Source organism: Coenobita brevimanus, chromosome 90 (genome assembly GCF_032717465.1).
Source record: "Coenobita brevimanus isolate Jiangsu-jjx chromosome 90, ASM3271746v2, whole genome shotgun sequence".
NCBI lineage: Eukaryota > Metazoa > Arthropoda > Malacostraca > Decapoda > Coenobitidae > Coenobita > Coenobita brevimanus.
In genome coordinates this window covers 31,350,898-31,364,485 of record NC_137043.1, presented here as the reverse complement: position 1 = coordinate 31,364,485, position 13,588 = coordinate 31,350,898, and the positions used below count along the sequence as shown (strand labels likewise).

The following is a 13,588-nucleotide window of genomic DNA, read 5'->3' as shown; positions in this document are numbered from 1 at the left end:
GTAGAGGCCCTCGGTGATGCGGGGCTCTCTGGGCTAGGACCGAAGAGGGCCAGGAGGTGCTCCACGGTGCTGGCCCTTAGTTGTAGTCGGGGTCCCGGGGAGGCCAGGGCCAAGGGTTGCCTGCGGAAAGGGTGGCACCCTGGCTGGGCCGCGGTCTTGTCCGGCAGGGGCGGCCGTCAGGAGAGGACTGCGGCCGCCTGCACCAGGGGAGGTCTGGCAGCTGCAGTGGGTGCCAGGGGTGGCCCGCTGACTCTGGCCCGCTGACTCTGGGGGCTGTGGCCTCACCTGCAGGAGGAGGCCATTAGGGGTGGGCTGTGGCGTCACCTGCGGGAGGAGGCCGTCAGGGGTGGACTGCGGCCTCTCGCTCCGGTGGAATATGACAGCGCCTGGGGGCAAGGAGGAAGAGGCTGCAGCGACAGGACACCTGGCCTCGGGGACGTCTCGCCCGGTCTGGTCTCTGGCGGGGTACCTGCGGGGTAGCAGATCCCACCCTCTCGGGGAAGAGGCTGGCAGATGGGCGCCTCGCTCTGCCACAGGAGGGGTGGACTGAGCAAGAGGCACTACCCTCGGTAGGAGCTCCGGGACTCACAGAGGGAGAGCGGCCGAGGGCCTGCTCCCCGGCTTGGAGAACCTGACAAACCCTGCTGAAGCTCCAGTCTGGGGTGCGTGCGGGAGGTCCAAGGGACATTCCCTCTGTCAGGCATCCCCGCTGGGCACTGCCTGAGCTCCTACATGGGACAGGGGCAGAGGAGGGGTCTGAAGGGACTCCTCCAGGTGCCGCAGAACCCAGCGACGGCGGGAAGAAGAAGCCCGGTGGGCACTCTTGGCAACAGCCGCAGTTCCGGTGGAGTCTGCTCTTCCGCCGTTGGGGTTGGGGCAGCCTTGGGGGACGGCCGGTGGCCTGTCCCGAGTGGTATCTCCGGTGAAGTCTACCCCTAGGCCCGCCTCCCTCCTGGGGAGTTCTGGCGAAGGTCGTCTGTAAGACATGCTGACGTGCTGGCTCCCGAAGGTGGATGGCAGAGGTTGGAGAACCGGTGGTCACTCCACCCACAGTAGACCAGGTGGGTACTACTGTGCCGCTGCTCCCCTGGGGTGTGGCAAGTCTCAAGGCTCCTCCTGAGTCCTCTTCTTTTATGGAGGCTGATCCGGAGGATACGGCATCCGAGGGCTTGCTTGGGACCTTGCTTCTGCAAGCGCCACCCCGATTCTGGCGAGTGTTTCCTCCGCTTAAGTGTAGTGTACTTTCACTGTACAATGCCAGGTGGTCTGGCTGCAGGGAAGAGGGGCGTCGGGTCACAGGAGAGATATGGTGTTCCTGCCTGGACGGCTCGTCGGGGAAAACAGCCTCTCCGCCATCTCCTCGTGGGGTGGGTGTCACCCCCTTGTACTCTCCTCCTGGGGTGGTGGTGTCGGGCTCACCCCACCGCACGGGTATTTCACTCTTCATCCCACCAAGCCGTACCTTTCTTCCTTGTTGTTACTCTTGCCACACCATACACCGTTTTAGCATTCCCAACTAAGCAATTGCTATATGTATTCTGTTATGCTGGGTGTTTTTTTCCCAACTAAGCAATTGCTATATGTATTCTGTTATGCTGGGTGTTTTTAAGTCGACTTCTCGTCCTACAAACACTTGCAATTGAGCTTGGATTCTCTTTCGAGACTGGAGCTAGAACACACCATGAGAGGAACAGGGCATAAAAACTCTGGGCAACAACCATCCACGTACATTATCTCAAATTCTACACACAGTATATATTATGGGTATAAATACAACACCGTACACTACTCAAACACAAAGGCACTAGGTAGACTAGAGGGCTCCGGCTGGGCTGCCTAAGTCCTGGGCTCTACAGGTGTCAGCCAGGTGTAGGAGGAGTCCCGTCAGGTGTTCCTTCCTTCAGGGGACACAGGAAAATTCTCAGGGGCGACGTTGTCTGTAGTGGGGTGCTGCTGGGTGGCGTAGTGAGAGGCCAGCCCTCCTCTCATGGAACTTCGAGGAGCGGTCTGGTCCTTGGGGCTAGGGCCAAACAGGGCGAGCAGGCGCACCCACCCTGGGGAGAGGGTCGCTGTCGTTTGGGGCTGAGGAGGCTGCACCCCGTAGTCGCAGGGACACCTCTGGGCGTCCGGCAGCTGCGGTCTCCCTCCCATCGGACCGCCAGGGGGAGCCTGTGGCGTCGCCTCCGGCAGGAGTCCGTCAGCTGGTCGTCTTCCCCTGGTGCCGGCTACAAGGCACACACTCCCGGGGTTGCCACAGGGCCTCACCGAAGCTCCTCGAGCCAGGAAAGTTCCTCCTGGGGGCTGCCTCTGTGGGGGAGAAATGGAGAGGCGTCCCACTTGGCTACCAGAGGGTGGAGCCAAGCATGGATTATCCTCTGTGGGGAAGTCACAGGAGATGAGAGACGTTTGGTAGGGTGTCTCTCCCTGGTGCGGCTGATGGCCATCGCCGAGGTCCCGTGGGCAACAGGAGGGGGGCTGCTGATGGCCGTCCCTTTCCAGTCAGTGCGGCTGAAGACCGTCACCGGGGCCCAACTTCCTGACAGGACCGTGGGCGAAGTGTTGCTGAAGGCCGTCACTGGAGTCCAGCTCCCGGAGGCAGCTGCAGAACGAGAGGGGGCGGTACCGTCTCTCCCCGAGTGTGACTGAAGGCCATCACTGGTTTCCGCAGGGGAGGGGGATTTTGCAGCGGTTGAGCGGCTTAAGGCCGTCTCTGGGTTTGTGCGGCTGAAGGTCACCACTGGTTTGATGCTGCTGAAGGCCATCACTTGGGTGTTGCTTGGGACTGAAGAATCAGCTCCACCCTGAACCTGGCGAGGGCTGGTCCGGCTGGAGGGTAATGTGCTCGGACTACAGTGTCCTTGCTGGGTATGTTCCGGGGAATAAGGGCACAAAGTAGTCAGGGACATAGGTCCGTACTGCCTGGGCAGCGTGCACGCCTCCTCCTGGGGATGGTGTCGTCATGCCTTGGCAGTGTTCTGCTGCTACGGTGGGTATTTCAAATTTCACAGGCCGTCCAGATCCATTTCATTCCAATTTACTGATTCTAACTCCTCCCCTACTTTGGTCCTTTATTCATCTACCATTTCTTTGATCCTCAGCTTCTCGACTTTCAGTCTTTCTCTCTGACTGCTCCTCTCTCTCCTGGTCCACCTCACTCCTCTCAGCTTGATCTTGCATACCACAATCATATGATCTGACAACCCTCTACATCGTCCTCTCACGGCCCTGGTATCAACAACCATTCCCAGCATCGACCTGTCTACGTGCATGTAATCAATCTGGCTCCTTTCAACACGATCCACGTTCCATCTATACCATATATATTTAAGTGCATCTTTGTGTTTGTAGGAGTTACAAATGCACAACCTCCCTTCCTCGCGCATATCTTTCAGTCATTTTCTCCTGGTAGCCTACTCCATTACAATTACAACTCATTATGACATCCTCAGAACCAGTGCCTACTCTTCCATTCATATCGCCCATATAAATTAACTTGCAAAAATATCCACCAAAACAAACATTAGGCTCCAGAATTCTAAATGCACAAATATTTGGAACTACTGTATATTGTACTCTGAGTAAAAGTGTGAAATGGAGATATCTGATAATAAACGATGGAGAAAAAACTAAAAAATAAAAAAAAACAAGATGACGTGGTAAATAATGATCTTTTCCTCATAACTATGCACCTATTTTGCTAAAATGGATTATGTTTAGTAGGGAAATGTGTAATTATATTGTACAAGGAAACAAGCATAAAAATTTAATTCTTCTAATCCAAAACTGTTTTATGTGCTGTTCCATACAAAAATATTAAGCGCTCTATCTAGTAACATACGTCACAGTACAGTATACGCATATACATAACTCTTTAACCCACACTGGACACTGTCTGTATTACCTTGCCTAAAAATTTACTAAAATGTTTATAATACACGTTTTCCTATTCCTAGCTCGTAGGTTTGGCAGCGGTGCTATGTCATTTTTTGCACAACTATGATAAACTGACGGAATCAGCTGAAAAATGGCGAGTTCCGTTGTCTGACGGCTATACTCACAGACGATGTACTCGCGCGTGTGTGCGAGGTAGTGGTAATACCATGGTGTAAAGAACCATGGCTGCGGGGGCGTGACCCGTTAAAGGCTGAGAACCGCTGGTCCACAGTCTGCACATTTAACAAACTCAGTCCACTCACCTGGTTCTGTTTCTGAGTCTGGTGGTGGCTCCGACAAGGGGAGGGGGATGTCGTCCTCGTCGTCGCTGTCCAGGGACAGGTCGATCCGGAATAACTGGTCGGGGTGGAAGGGCAGCACTGTGGTCGCAGCTGGAAAGGTTGTTACACATCGAAGTGACTATTTACCTACTACTAAGGACCCGTTTCATGGACCTGTGATGAAAACTAAGTACTGCGGGTCGTATTCTAGGGGACGACTTGATTTACATTGGCTATCTACTGTTATGATCCTCGTAAGGTCGACAGGCAAGAAACCTAAGCCTTTCTCTTGTAACTGAACCTGAAACGTTCCATTTAGCAACAACTACTAATACAATAGTCATGCAATGTATAAAATAGATATATGCTGATGCTATTGAAAGCTAGAAAACAATAATTTTATTTTAAAATGATTAAGATGCAGGGATGAAAAGTGCAGAAACAGAGATGTAAAAGCACAGAAACGAGAAAGCATTTGTGATGGGAGGATATTCAGAATTCTATACTCATTACAACATTCCACACTGTACTCTGATCACTCTAACAACTTTCGTAGTAGGCTGAATATAGTAATGGGTAAAACTCCGAATCTCCTCTCTTCCCAAAAGCTACTTTGATTCTGTGCTCCTTGTATCTCTTGTCTGCACTTTATCCAACCCTGCATCTTAAAATTCATTTTAGAATTTTCTTTTTCACTTTTTTTTTTTTTTTTTTTTTTTTTTTTTAATAGGAAGCTAGGTACCAAACATATTACATACTACCACACATAAACCCGTCTCCGGCTACATCCTCAACGTGCTCTCCCACCCCACCTCACCCACTTGTTTTCCCCAAAAGTCTGCTCCTGACATGACAAAATTACAAAATTTGCTTCATAGGACCTATTTTCCCTTTTTGAACTCTTCCCCATGGACCTATTCCCCTTTGGACCTATTTTCTCAATGTATTATGGGTCTCAAAAGTATCAGTGCACAAAATGTGTGAAACATCTGGGACCACAGAACGGTAACTGAAATATTAGTGTCCAACCTACCACACGCTGGTAGCCCTGATGTCGGGAGGTGTCATATATCGCCAACTAGCAATATTCTCTTGCAAACATATAGCACATGTTATGGTTATATAAACTAACATTGTTCATACACAATGAGACGTAAGTGAACATCAGCAGTTGGTCGAATGTTTTCGGTAGGCATCGGACCTCCTGTGCATCGACACCTTTGTGACCCATAGTAGCCTACCTATTGTTTCATATATTTCACCACGGACTTTTTTTTCTTCATGGACTTCTTCCGCCCTGGATATATTTTCCCTGCATTGGCCTTACGTAAAATGGGGTAAAATGAATCCGTGAAGTTTTACTTGAGAAGACGTCCTAGTGCTATAGAATGTTTTTAGACTAACTCGTGTACTGTAGCTCCAATGCTGCTTTAAATGTGTAGGAAACATCCCCGTTTGTTACAAAGCATTTTGGTATGTGACAAGATTGTGTATGACTTTTCGTTCTGGATTTATGGCTGAAGAAAGAGTGAAAAGGAAGAATAAAGAAAATTGATATTTTTTCCGATCGGAGTTCGCAACTCCTACGGTCAGCAAGATTTTGCGAGTTGTTCTGAACTTAAACAGAGGTCTTTTAGTCGGTATGCATCTGCGTTTCGCAAGCGTTTTCGTACGCGGACCCTTAAGCCTTATGTAGGCTACACCGTGATATTATTGGGACCTGGGCCAATCCTACATAGTTCGTCTCGCCTTGAGACGTCTTGCATGACTGACACGGAATACTGTAAATATGATACTTCCTGAAAATTAAACCATTAACAGTTTGTGAAAACATGATTATTATGAACGTAATGTGGCATCCACGGTAGATTTTCAGTGCTTAATAAATTATATATATATATTATATAATATATATATATATATATATATATATATATATATATATATATATATATATATAGTAGGTTCGCACAGTGCGCATCATCACAGTGCACGATCCGCATTGTGCGCGAGTGACCAAAAATCATAACCAAAAACCCTTGAATGTGCGAGTTTACCGCACAGAACGCGAGGCAGAGGCAAGGAGTGGCTCAAAAATGTCATTTTCTACTAGTGCGCGACCACCCCTCACACAGCGCGTCACGAGTCGTCATGTTGATGCGCAGAAATTCCCGGGCATTCTACCGCACAGAAGTGTCAGCATTGGACTTTGAAGGGTTTATGGCCGATGTGAATGACTTTGTTGCTCCTGGGGAAGGTGCTCAAGAGGAGTCTGTGGAGGGAAGCGTTGATGCGGTGGGGAGTGCGGCGCTGTACGTGTTGCCGCGCCTCGGAACCCCTGTTATTTAAGGTCATCAGGCCTGTTGTCTACTGTTGTTAAGGTGACTACCCATATTTTTGTTATTGTAGCTATAGCTTTAGTACAATGTCTGAAAAATATGACCTTTATTATATCTCTAAGGGCCAAAAAATGTCCAGGTATGAGGGGGTACCGCTATGTAATTATTCCCATAAGATTATGTATTCCCAGTACGCGAATTCCCAGTGCGCGAGGTCGTGGACCACCCAATCTCTTGCGCACTGTGCGAACCTACTTTATATATATATATATATATATATATATATATATATATATATATATATATATATACTGTATATATGTACCTAGGTAAAGTGATAGAAAAGAGAGAACAATGTGCAAAAGAAGTGGAAAGTAGAGTGACACAAGGAAGGAAAGTGCCTGGTGCAATGAAGGCCTTGATAAGAAACAGATGCTTGAGTGTTGCAGATGCACGAGGCTTACATGAAGGAGTGTTAGTACCAACTTTAACATATGGATGTGAGACTATGGTGTGGCATGAAATGAAAAGTCAAGAGTAAGAGCAGTTGAGATGAGACTGCTGAGGAATATATGTGCAGTACAGAGGGTGGATAGGATACAAAGTAATGTGATTCGTGAAAGATGTGGTGTGAGGAAGTCTGTGGACACCACAATCGAAGGGAGTGTACTGAGATGGTATGGTCATGTGGAGAGAATGGATAACAATAGAGTGGTGAAAAAGGTATAGCTGGGCGAATTTGAAGGATGGAGGAGGCGAGGTATGCCAAGGAGAAGGTGGAGAGATATGGTGGATGAGTGTGTGAGGAAGAGGTTTGGAAGTCGGTGAGGCTAGGGAACTGAAAAGAGATCGAGTCGGCTGGATGAATGTTGTGAGGAGAAATGCATGATCAGCGATTTGGCACCCCTTTTTAACGTGGCAGCGTCCTGACTGAGTCTACTGGATACATTTATGTGAAGCTACAGAACGTGGTGAATGTTTTTGGCGTATCCGATAGAGCCAGGATTCCGGGGGCTTGAATAATGAATGAATGGAAGCATGCCCATTGGACTTGACAAATTTGGGCTGTCTGGACATTGCTACCCCTCACCCTGCCCTAGGGTGGGAAAGGAGGTCCATATGATGATGATGATGATATGATGATGATGATGATGATGATGATGATATATATATATATATATATATATATATATATATATATATATATATATATATATATATATACACACACACACACACACGAACATACCAACACCATAAACATACCTCTTTGTACGGTATACCTACATACAACATGGAGCTAGACATATGAGGCGTAAAAATAATAAAGTTGATATTTAAGTAGCAGCAGGACTAGAAGTACTTCTTAAATCTTAATATTGTGGGTCATTTTGTTTATGATGAGAGTTAACGCCAAACTTCACGACGTGGTACCTGAGAGGTGTGAGATTGTCTTGAAAAATGAAAACATGACAATGGAAGGACAGGAAAACAGGTCTCTGTCTGTCTGTCTGTCTGTCTCTCTTTCTCTCTCTCTCCCTCCATCAGGAAATTAGATGACTAGCAGTTTCAGTAAGACAACTGATTTCAGTCTTGCTATCACCAGACGATTTATTCAGCTTAGATACTTTTTGACTTTGAAAGCTTAAATAGTCCTCATTAACTCACTCTCTACTATGGCGCTCGCTTAGGTAAAAAAACAAGAACATCTGAGAGTCATCTGGTTCCCAATTTATGATGTAGGATGATGATGATAAATGTGAAAATGATGATGATGATGAACTGGTTCAGTGTAGGCGTAAATCAAGAAATAATACTCGATTTTGAGACGCAAAGATCAAGGACGCAGGATAAGATCAAAAGTTCACAGGATAGAGTCAGCTCAAATTCTGATCTGATCTGGACCACAATTCGTGGAAGCAATAAAAGTCGGCAAAAATGAAATAGCCTAATTCATTTTTATCGGCGGCCTTTAGAGGGTGGAGCGATAATGTTTTTGCCTGCCCGCCTGTGTGTGTGTGTGTGTGTGTGTGTGTGTGTGTGTGTGTGTGTGTGTGTGTGTGTGTGTGTGTGTGTGTGTTCCCATTATATATCACGAACGGCTTGAACTATCAACATGAAACCCTCAAGGTATCAATATATGGCCAAAATCTTGGTCGAGTTCGAGAATGGGCACTCAGGATCAAGGTCAAGGTCACCAAAATGGCTGCTAAAGGTCACCTACTTTTCATCGCCCGCCTTTAGCACCATTATATCTCATGAACAGCTTGAGCTATCAATATGAAACCTTCAGGATATCAAGATATGGCCTTAATATTGGACGAGTTCGAAAACGGGCACTTGCGGTCATGGTGAAGGTCACCAAAATTGCTGCCAAATGTCAAGTAGTTTTTATCGCCTGCCTATAGAACCATTATATCTCATGAACGGCTTGAGCTGCCAACATGAAACCTGCAGGGCATCAAGATATGGCCTAAATCTTGGACTTGGCCAACAGCATATTCGGGCGGGCGATTAACAATAGGCTCCCGAATGTTTTTCTTTCATTTTAAAAGCAATCGGTTGAATGTACGGATATTGCAATCTTTTAGTACTCCTTGTTTTCAGTATGTTCTTGCTACCTTCAGACAGCGTCCGAGTCGATGCGAAGCTAAATACAATCCAAATGGACTCCTTGAGCTGAAAGAGTTAACTTGCATACCTTCCATTTTTTTCCTCTAAAACAAATGTTGACTCAAAACCAAATCATAAAACCAACCAAGAGTGAAACCAAGGTAATATCAAGTGTGAAACCAAGTAATATCCAGTGTTACCAAGGAATACCAAGCGTAAAACCAATGTCAAGTGTAAAACCAAGTAATATCAAATATAAAACCAAGCAATATCAAATGTAAAACCAAGTAATTTCAGGTGTAAGAACAAGTAATATCAAGTGTAAAACCCAGTAATATCAAGTGTAAAACCAAGTATCAAGTGTAAAACCCAGTAATATCAGGCGCAAAACCACGTAATATCAAGTGTAAAACCCAGTAATATCAAGTGTAAAACCCAGTAATAACAAGTGTAAAACCCAGTAATAACAAGTGTAAAACCCAGTAATATCAAGTGCAAAACCAAGTAATATCAAGTGCAAAACCAAGTAATACCAAGTGTAAAACCAAGTATCAAGTGCAAAACCAAGTAATATCAAGTGTAAAACCCAGTAATAACAAGTGTAAAACCAAGTATCAAGTGTAAAACCAAATAATATCAAGTGTAAAACTGAGTGCCAAGTGTAAAAACAAGTAGGCCTAATATCAAGTGTAAAACCAATATCAAGTGTAAAACCAAGTATCAAGTGTAAAACCAATATCAAGTGTAAGTGAAATATTATCATGAGTAAAACCATGTAATATCATGTGTAAAACCAAGATGAAACCAAGAATGTGCAAAACCAACTAAGAGTAAAACAAACCGCAAAACCAACGAAATCCTGAGCAGGCCAAGTCGGCGTAACACTGATTAGTGATTGAGTACTAAACCATGTCCAATCAACTCCAGCACCGTCTACTCGGACCCCTTCCCCCTATTACCTCTAATCGACACTAAGCCGGATCAACACACGCTACAGTCCTGGCCAAAAGTTTAATCCAAACGGATAGAATCAATCTCTCTCTCTCTCTCTCTCTCTCTATGTATAAGTAGCCTACTCATATATGTATAAGAGGGGGGGGGACGTGCCCTAGCCCTTAATTTTCTTTATATACTTTGATACCCAACGTTTCTTCTACCACTCGATTTTACTGTGCCCATGGCAGAAAAAACAAACGAGGGATCAACACAACAAACAGCTGTGGCCAAAATTATTCTACAGCCACACGGCATTCATTTCGGTCAGTTAGGTCTAATCTGGTCCGCTCACGGCAATCCAGGTCCAGTTCGGTCCAGTTAGGCTCACTGAAATCATTAAAGTCCATTCATGTTCTTCATATTCATTCATGCCGTCATGATAGTTCAGATCCGTTCATGGCATTTATGGTCCAGGCTCTTCACATCCAATCAAGCTCAATCAAATCAGTTAGGCTGTTACATCTCTTCAGGTAGCCTTAGTCCATTGAAGCCATTCTTGTCTAGACTATCCATGTTTAAACCCAAACAAATCAGTTCTGGACTCTTTCAGGCCATTCAAGTCTTTTTAGATTACTTCTGGTCCATTCAAGCCGCTTTAGATTAGCAGGTCATCCCATGAAGGTGTCCAAAAAACATGTGTAATATTCTTTGATATACATTTGTATCTTTCAGTCCTTTCAGGTCCCTTTAAGTCCGTCATATCTATTCAGGTAAATATAATTCATGTCAGTTCATGCCTACGGCGGCGTGGGCCAAAAGCATCCCTATTGGTTCAATGGTGTTTAATGTACTGTATGCCGATTTAGATCTTTCGGGACTGAGTGAGTTGAATGGAGTGCGTGGGTTGGTCCGGTTGATAATGGAAAGCTGGGGACAAGAAGAATGTTGCAATGGTAAAGTATAGTCAGACTGTAGGATCAATTTGACCAATAACCAAGGAACTCGAGCCTACCTCATAACTAAGGCTCATCAAACTTTACGAAACTACCGTACGACTATTTCTTTGTATTAAAGTTGTGGGAATGGCACATTTTCGCAGATCGAAATATAAAGACTATAATATACAAAGTGAATATAGGCATTCTGGATCTGCTGACAGTCAAGGAAGTCATTACGATATTCACTCGACTAGAAATGGACGGGGTGGGTGGATAAGGGTGGGCACAATTGGCTGCGATAATGGTGGGTAGCAAGCCACAGTGGGGATAAGTACATCTTGTAAATATGGGCACTGTAGGCTGGCTGTCGGGACAATTACTTTACTATACTGGCTATATCAGAGAAGGAATGGGTGGGGTGGGTGGAGTGGGTGGAGCGGGTGAAAAGGCGTGGGTGGGATGTTGGAGGGCACTGGGGCATGCCAGGGGAAGTATACATTATGAAGAAGGGTGTTAAAGTTAAACCAATATAGGTATGGCGATATATCTTAAAATTTTCCTCGAGCACAATAACAACAACGCATGTACCCACTGATCCTTTATACCCGGCGTTGCACGACTGGTAAAATTTTCCTCACGCAGAACAGCAGCAGCAACAACGAAGTATGTTCAGTTCACGTACATATGGCACTGCATTACCAGAACAAAAAGAAATACGGTACTAAAAGGGTTACAGATGGCTGTGAAGGTAGGTATGGAAACAACTTTTGGCTGAGACTGTAGGGGGACGAGGCGGGAAGAGAAGGGTTCGTGACACTACAACCGCTTCCTGAATTATTAATCTTATTACCTTGATTATTATTGTGCATAGTCAATCGCCGTATTATCCGTAATGAGGGTACTTATCTCACGTCTAATTATCTATGAATCATCAAGCAGTCTCTGAGTCACGTCTAGTTATAGCGAGGCCTTAATTTGTGCATATGTGCATATAAATGAAAATGTTGTTCTAACGATAACGTATGATCAAATGACAGTTTTCTTACTAGTTTTCTGTCTGGAGTATGGATATTACCTCCAATAACGAAGATGGACGGAGGCTATGTATTCACCTGTGTTTGTTAATTTGTGTAGAGTTGCAATCGGATTTCTATGAAATCTGGTGGATACGTGGGCAGTAGGTCAAAGAAGAGTTTACTAGATTTTGAGGTGGATCCAGTTCCGGATGCAGAAATGATAAATTTTATTGGCGCTGGCATAGGTATGCGCTCTCTGACATTTTGTAACAGAAAGGCGAAGGCCGAAACCTGACTTAACAAGTGAGACCGCAAAAGTACTCGTCTGGTAGGAAACAGGAATTACAACGGTAAATTATAGGTTCTGTTGGCGTTGCCAGAGGTATGCGATCTGTGAGTGCTTCCTATAGTATATTCATTTGTGCAACACCGAATTTGGGAAGTGTTTTACTGTGTGTGTGTGTGTGTGTGTGTGTGTGTGTGTGTGTGTGTGTGTGTGTGTGTGTGTGTGTGTGTGTGTGTGTGTGTGTGTGTGTGTGTGTGTGTGTGTGTGTGTGTGTGTGTGTGTGTGTGTGTGTGTGTGTGTGTGTGTGTGTTATTGTACGCTTGTGTATATTTAAATGCTTATGATTTTGTTCAGGTTTATGCTTGAGTGTCAGTGCATGCATAGATCCATGCAGATATTAGTGACTGTTCTCGCGATATTAACCTTCCATGGTTGCAGTCACTCAAGTATTCTATGTCACCTATAGCCAGGCGAGTTCATCTGGCTATTTTTAGTGTCTGTCTATATTAGTACAATTCTCTCTTGGTAAGACAACACCTAGTACTCTATTCCAGTAAACGCTGGACGATCTTATTCAGCAGTGAGTCATAGATGCCTGAGTATTAGTTATCTGTCCATTTACTTGTGTTGTAAATAAATTAATGAATTATAACAGAGCGTGGGAGGAAACGTCATTTTAACCCTTTCTCTGCGATGTTTTATTCTATTCTTGCCATCACCAAACAATATACAGTAATTCAACTTAGCAAACTTCTTGTCGCACTTAGCCTGAGCAAAATCTTCCACTGATTGCATTAGGTAAAAAACTGTCAATGGGGCCCAGGGCTGACAAGATGATGTCACAAGTCCCTTAAACTGCTTAGAATGGTGACATCTGATTTAATTCTTGTTACGTCTCAGATTTAATCTTTGTTATCTTCAGATGATTCTATTTAGTTTAGGGGAGACCTCATACAATCAATGGCTTCACGAAGGCTTTCGTTAACCACTCTGGTCCGATAAATTAGTAAAATAATTTGTTGGTAAGAGCACGATAACCCTGTCAATAGAACCTAACCACTCCCGAGGGAACCACACCTGTCTAATGAACCCCTTATGTAAGTTTTCTTTTTATTCTTGCCACCACCAGCCCATTTTATTAAGCTTATGGGAGGCTTATAGCTGTTGTTGATCAACCCCTGTTTGCCTCGCCCAACTGCCCCTGCAAGGCTTATAGTAAAACTGGGTAATGGAGTCTGGTTCTAAT

General features: G+C 45.2%; 1 protein-coding gene across 1 annotated transcript in view; it reads right to left on the bottom strand.

The window, feature by feature from the left end:
* The window catches only part of LOC145411660 (uncharacterized), a 148,029-nt gene that overhangs the window by 102,179 nt on the left and 32,262 nt on the right, over positions 1-13,588 (bottom strand). The window contains exon 3 of the mRNA XM_080281665.1: positions 4,197-4,325. Within this exon, the coding sequence (XP_080137791.1) occupies positions 4,197-4,325 (129 nt within the window). The remainder of the gene's footprint in view (positions 1-4,196; positions 4,326-13,588) is intronic.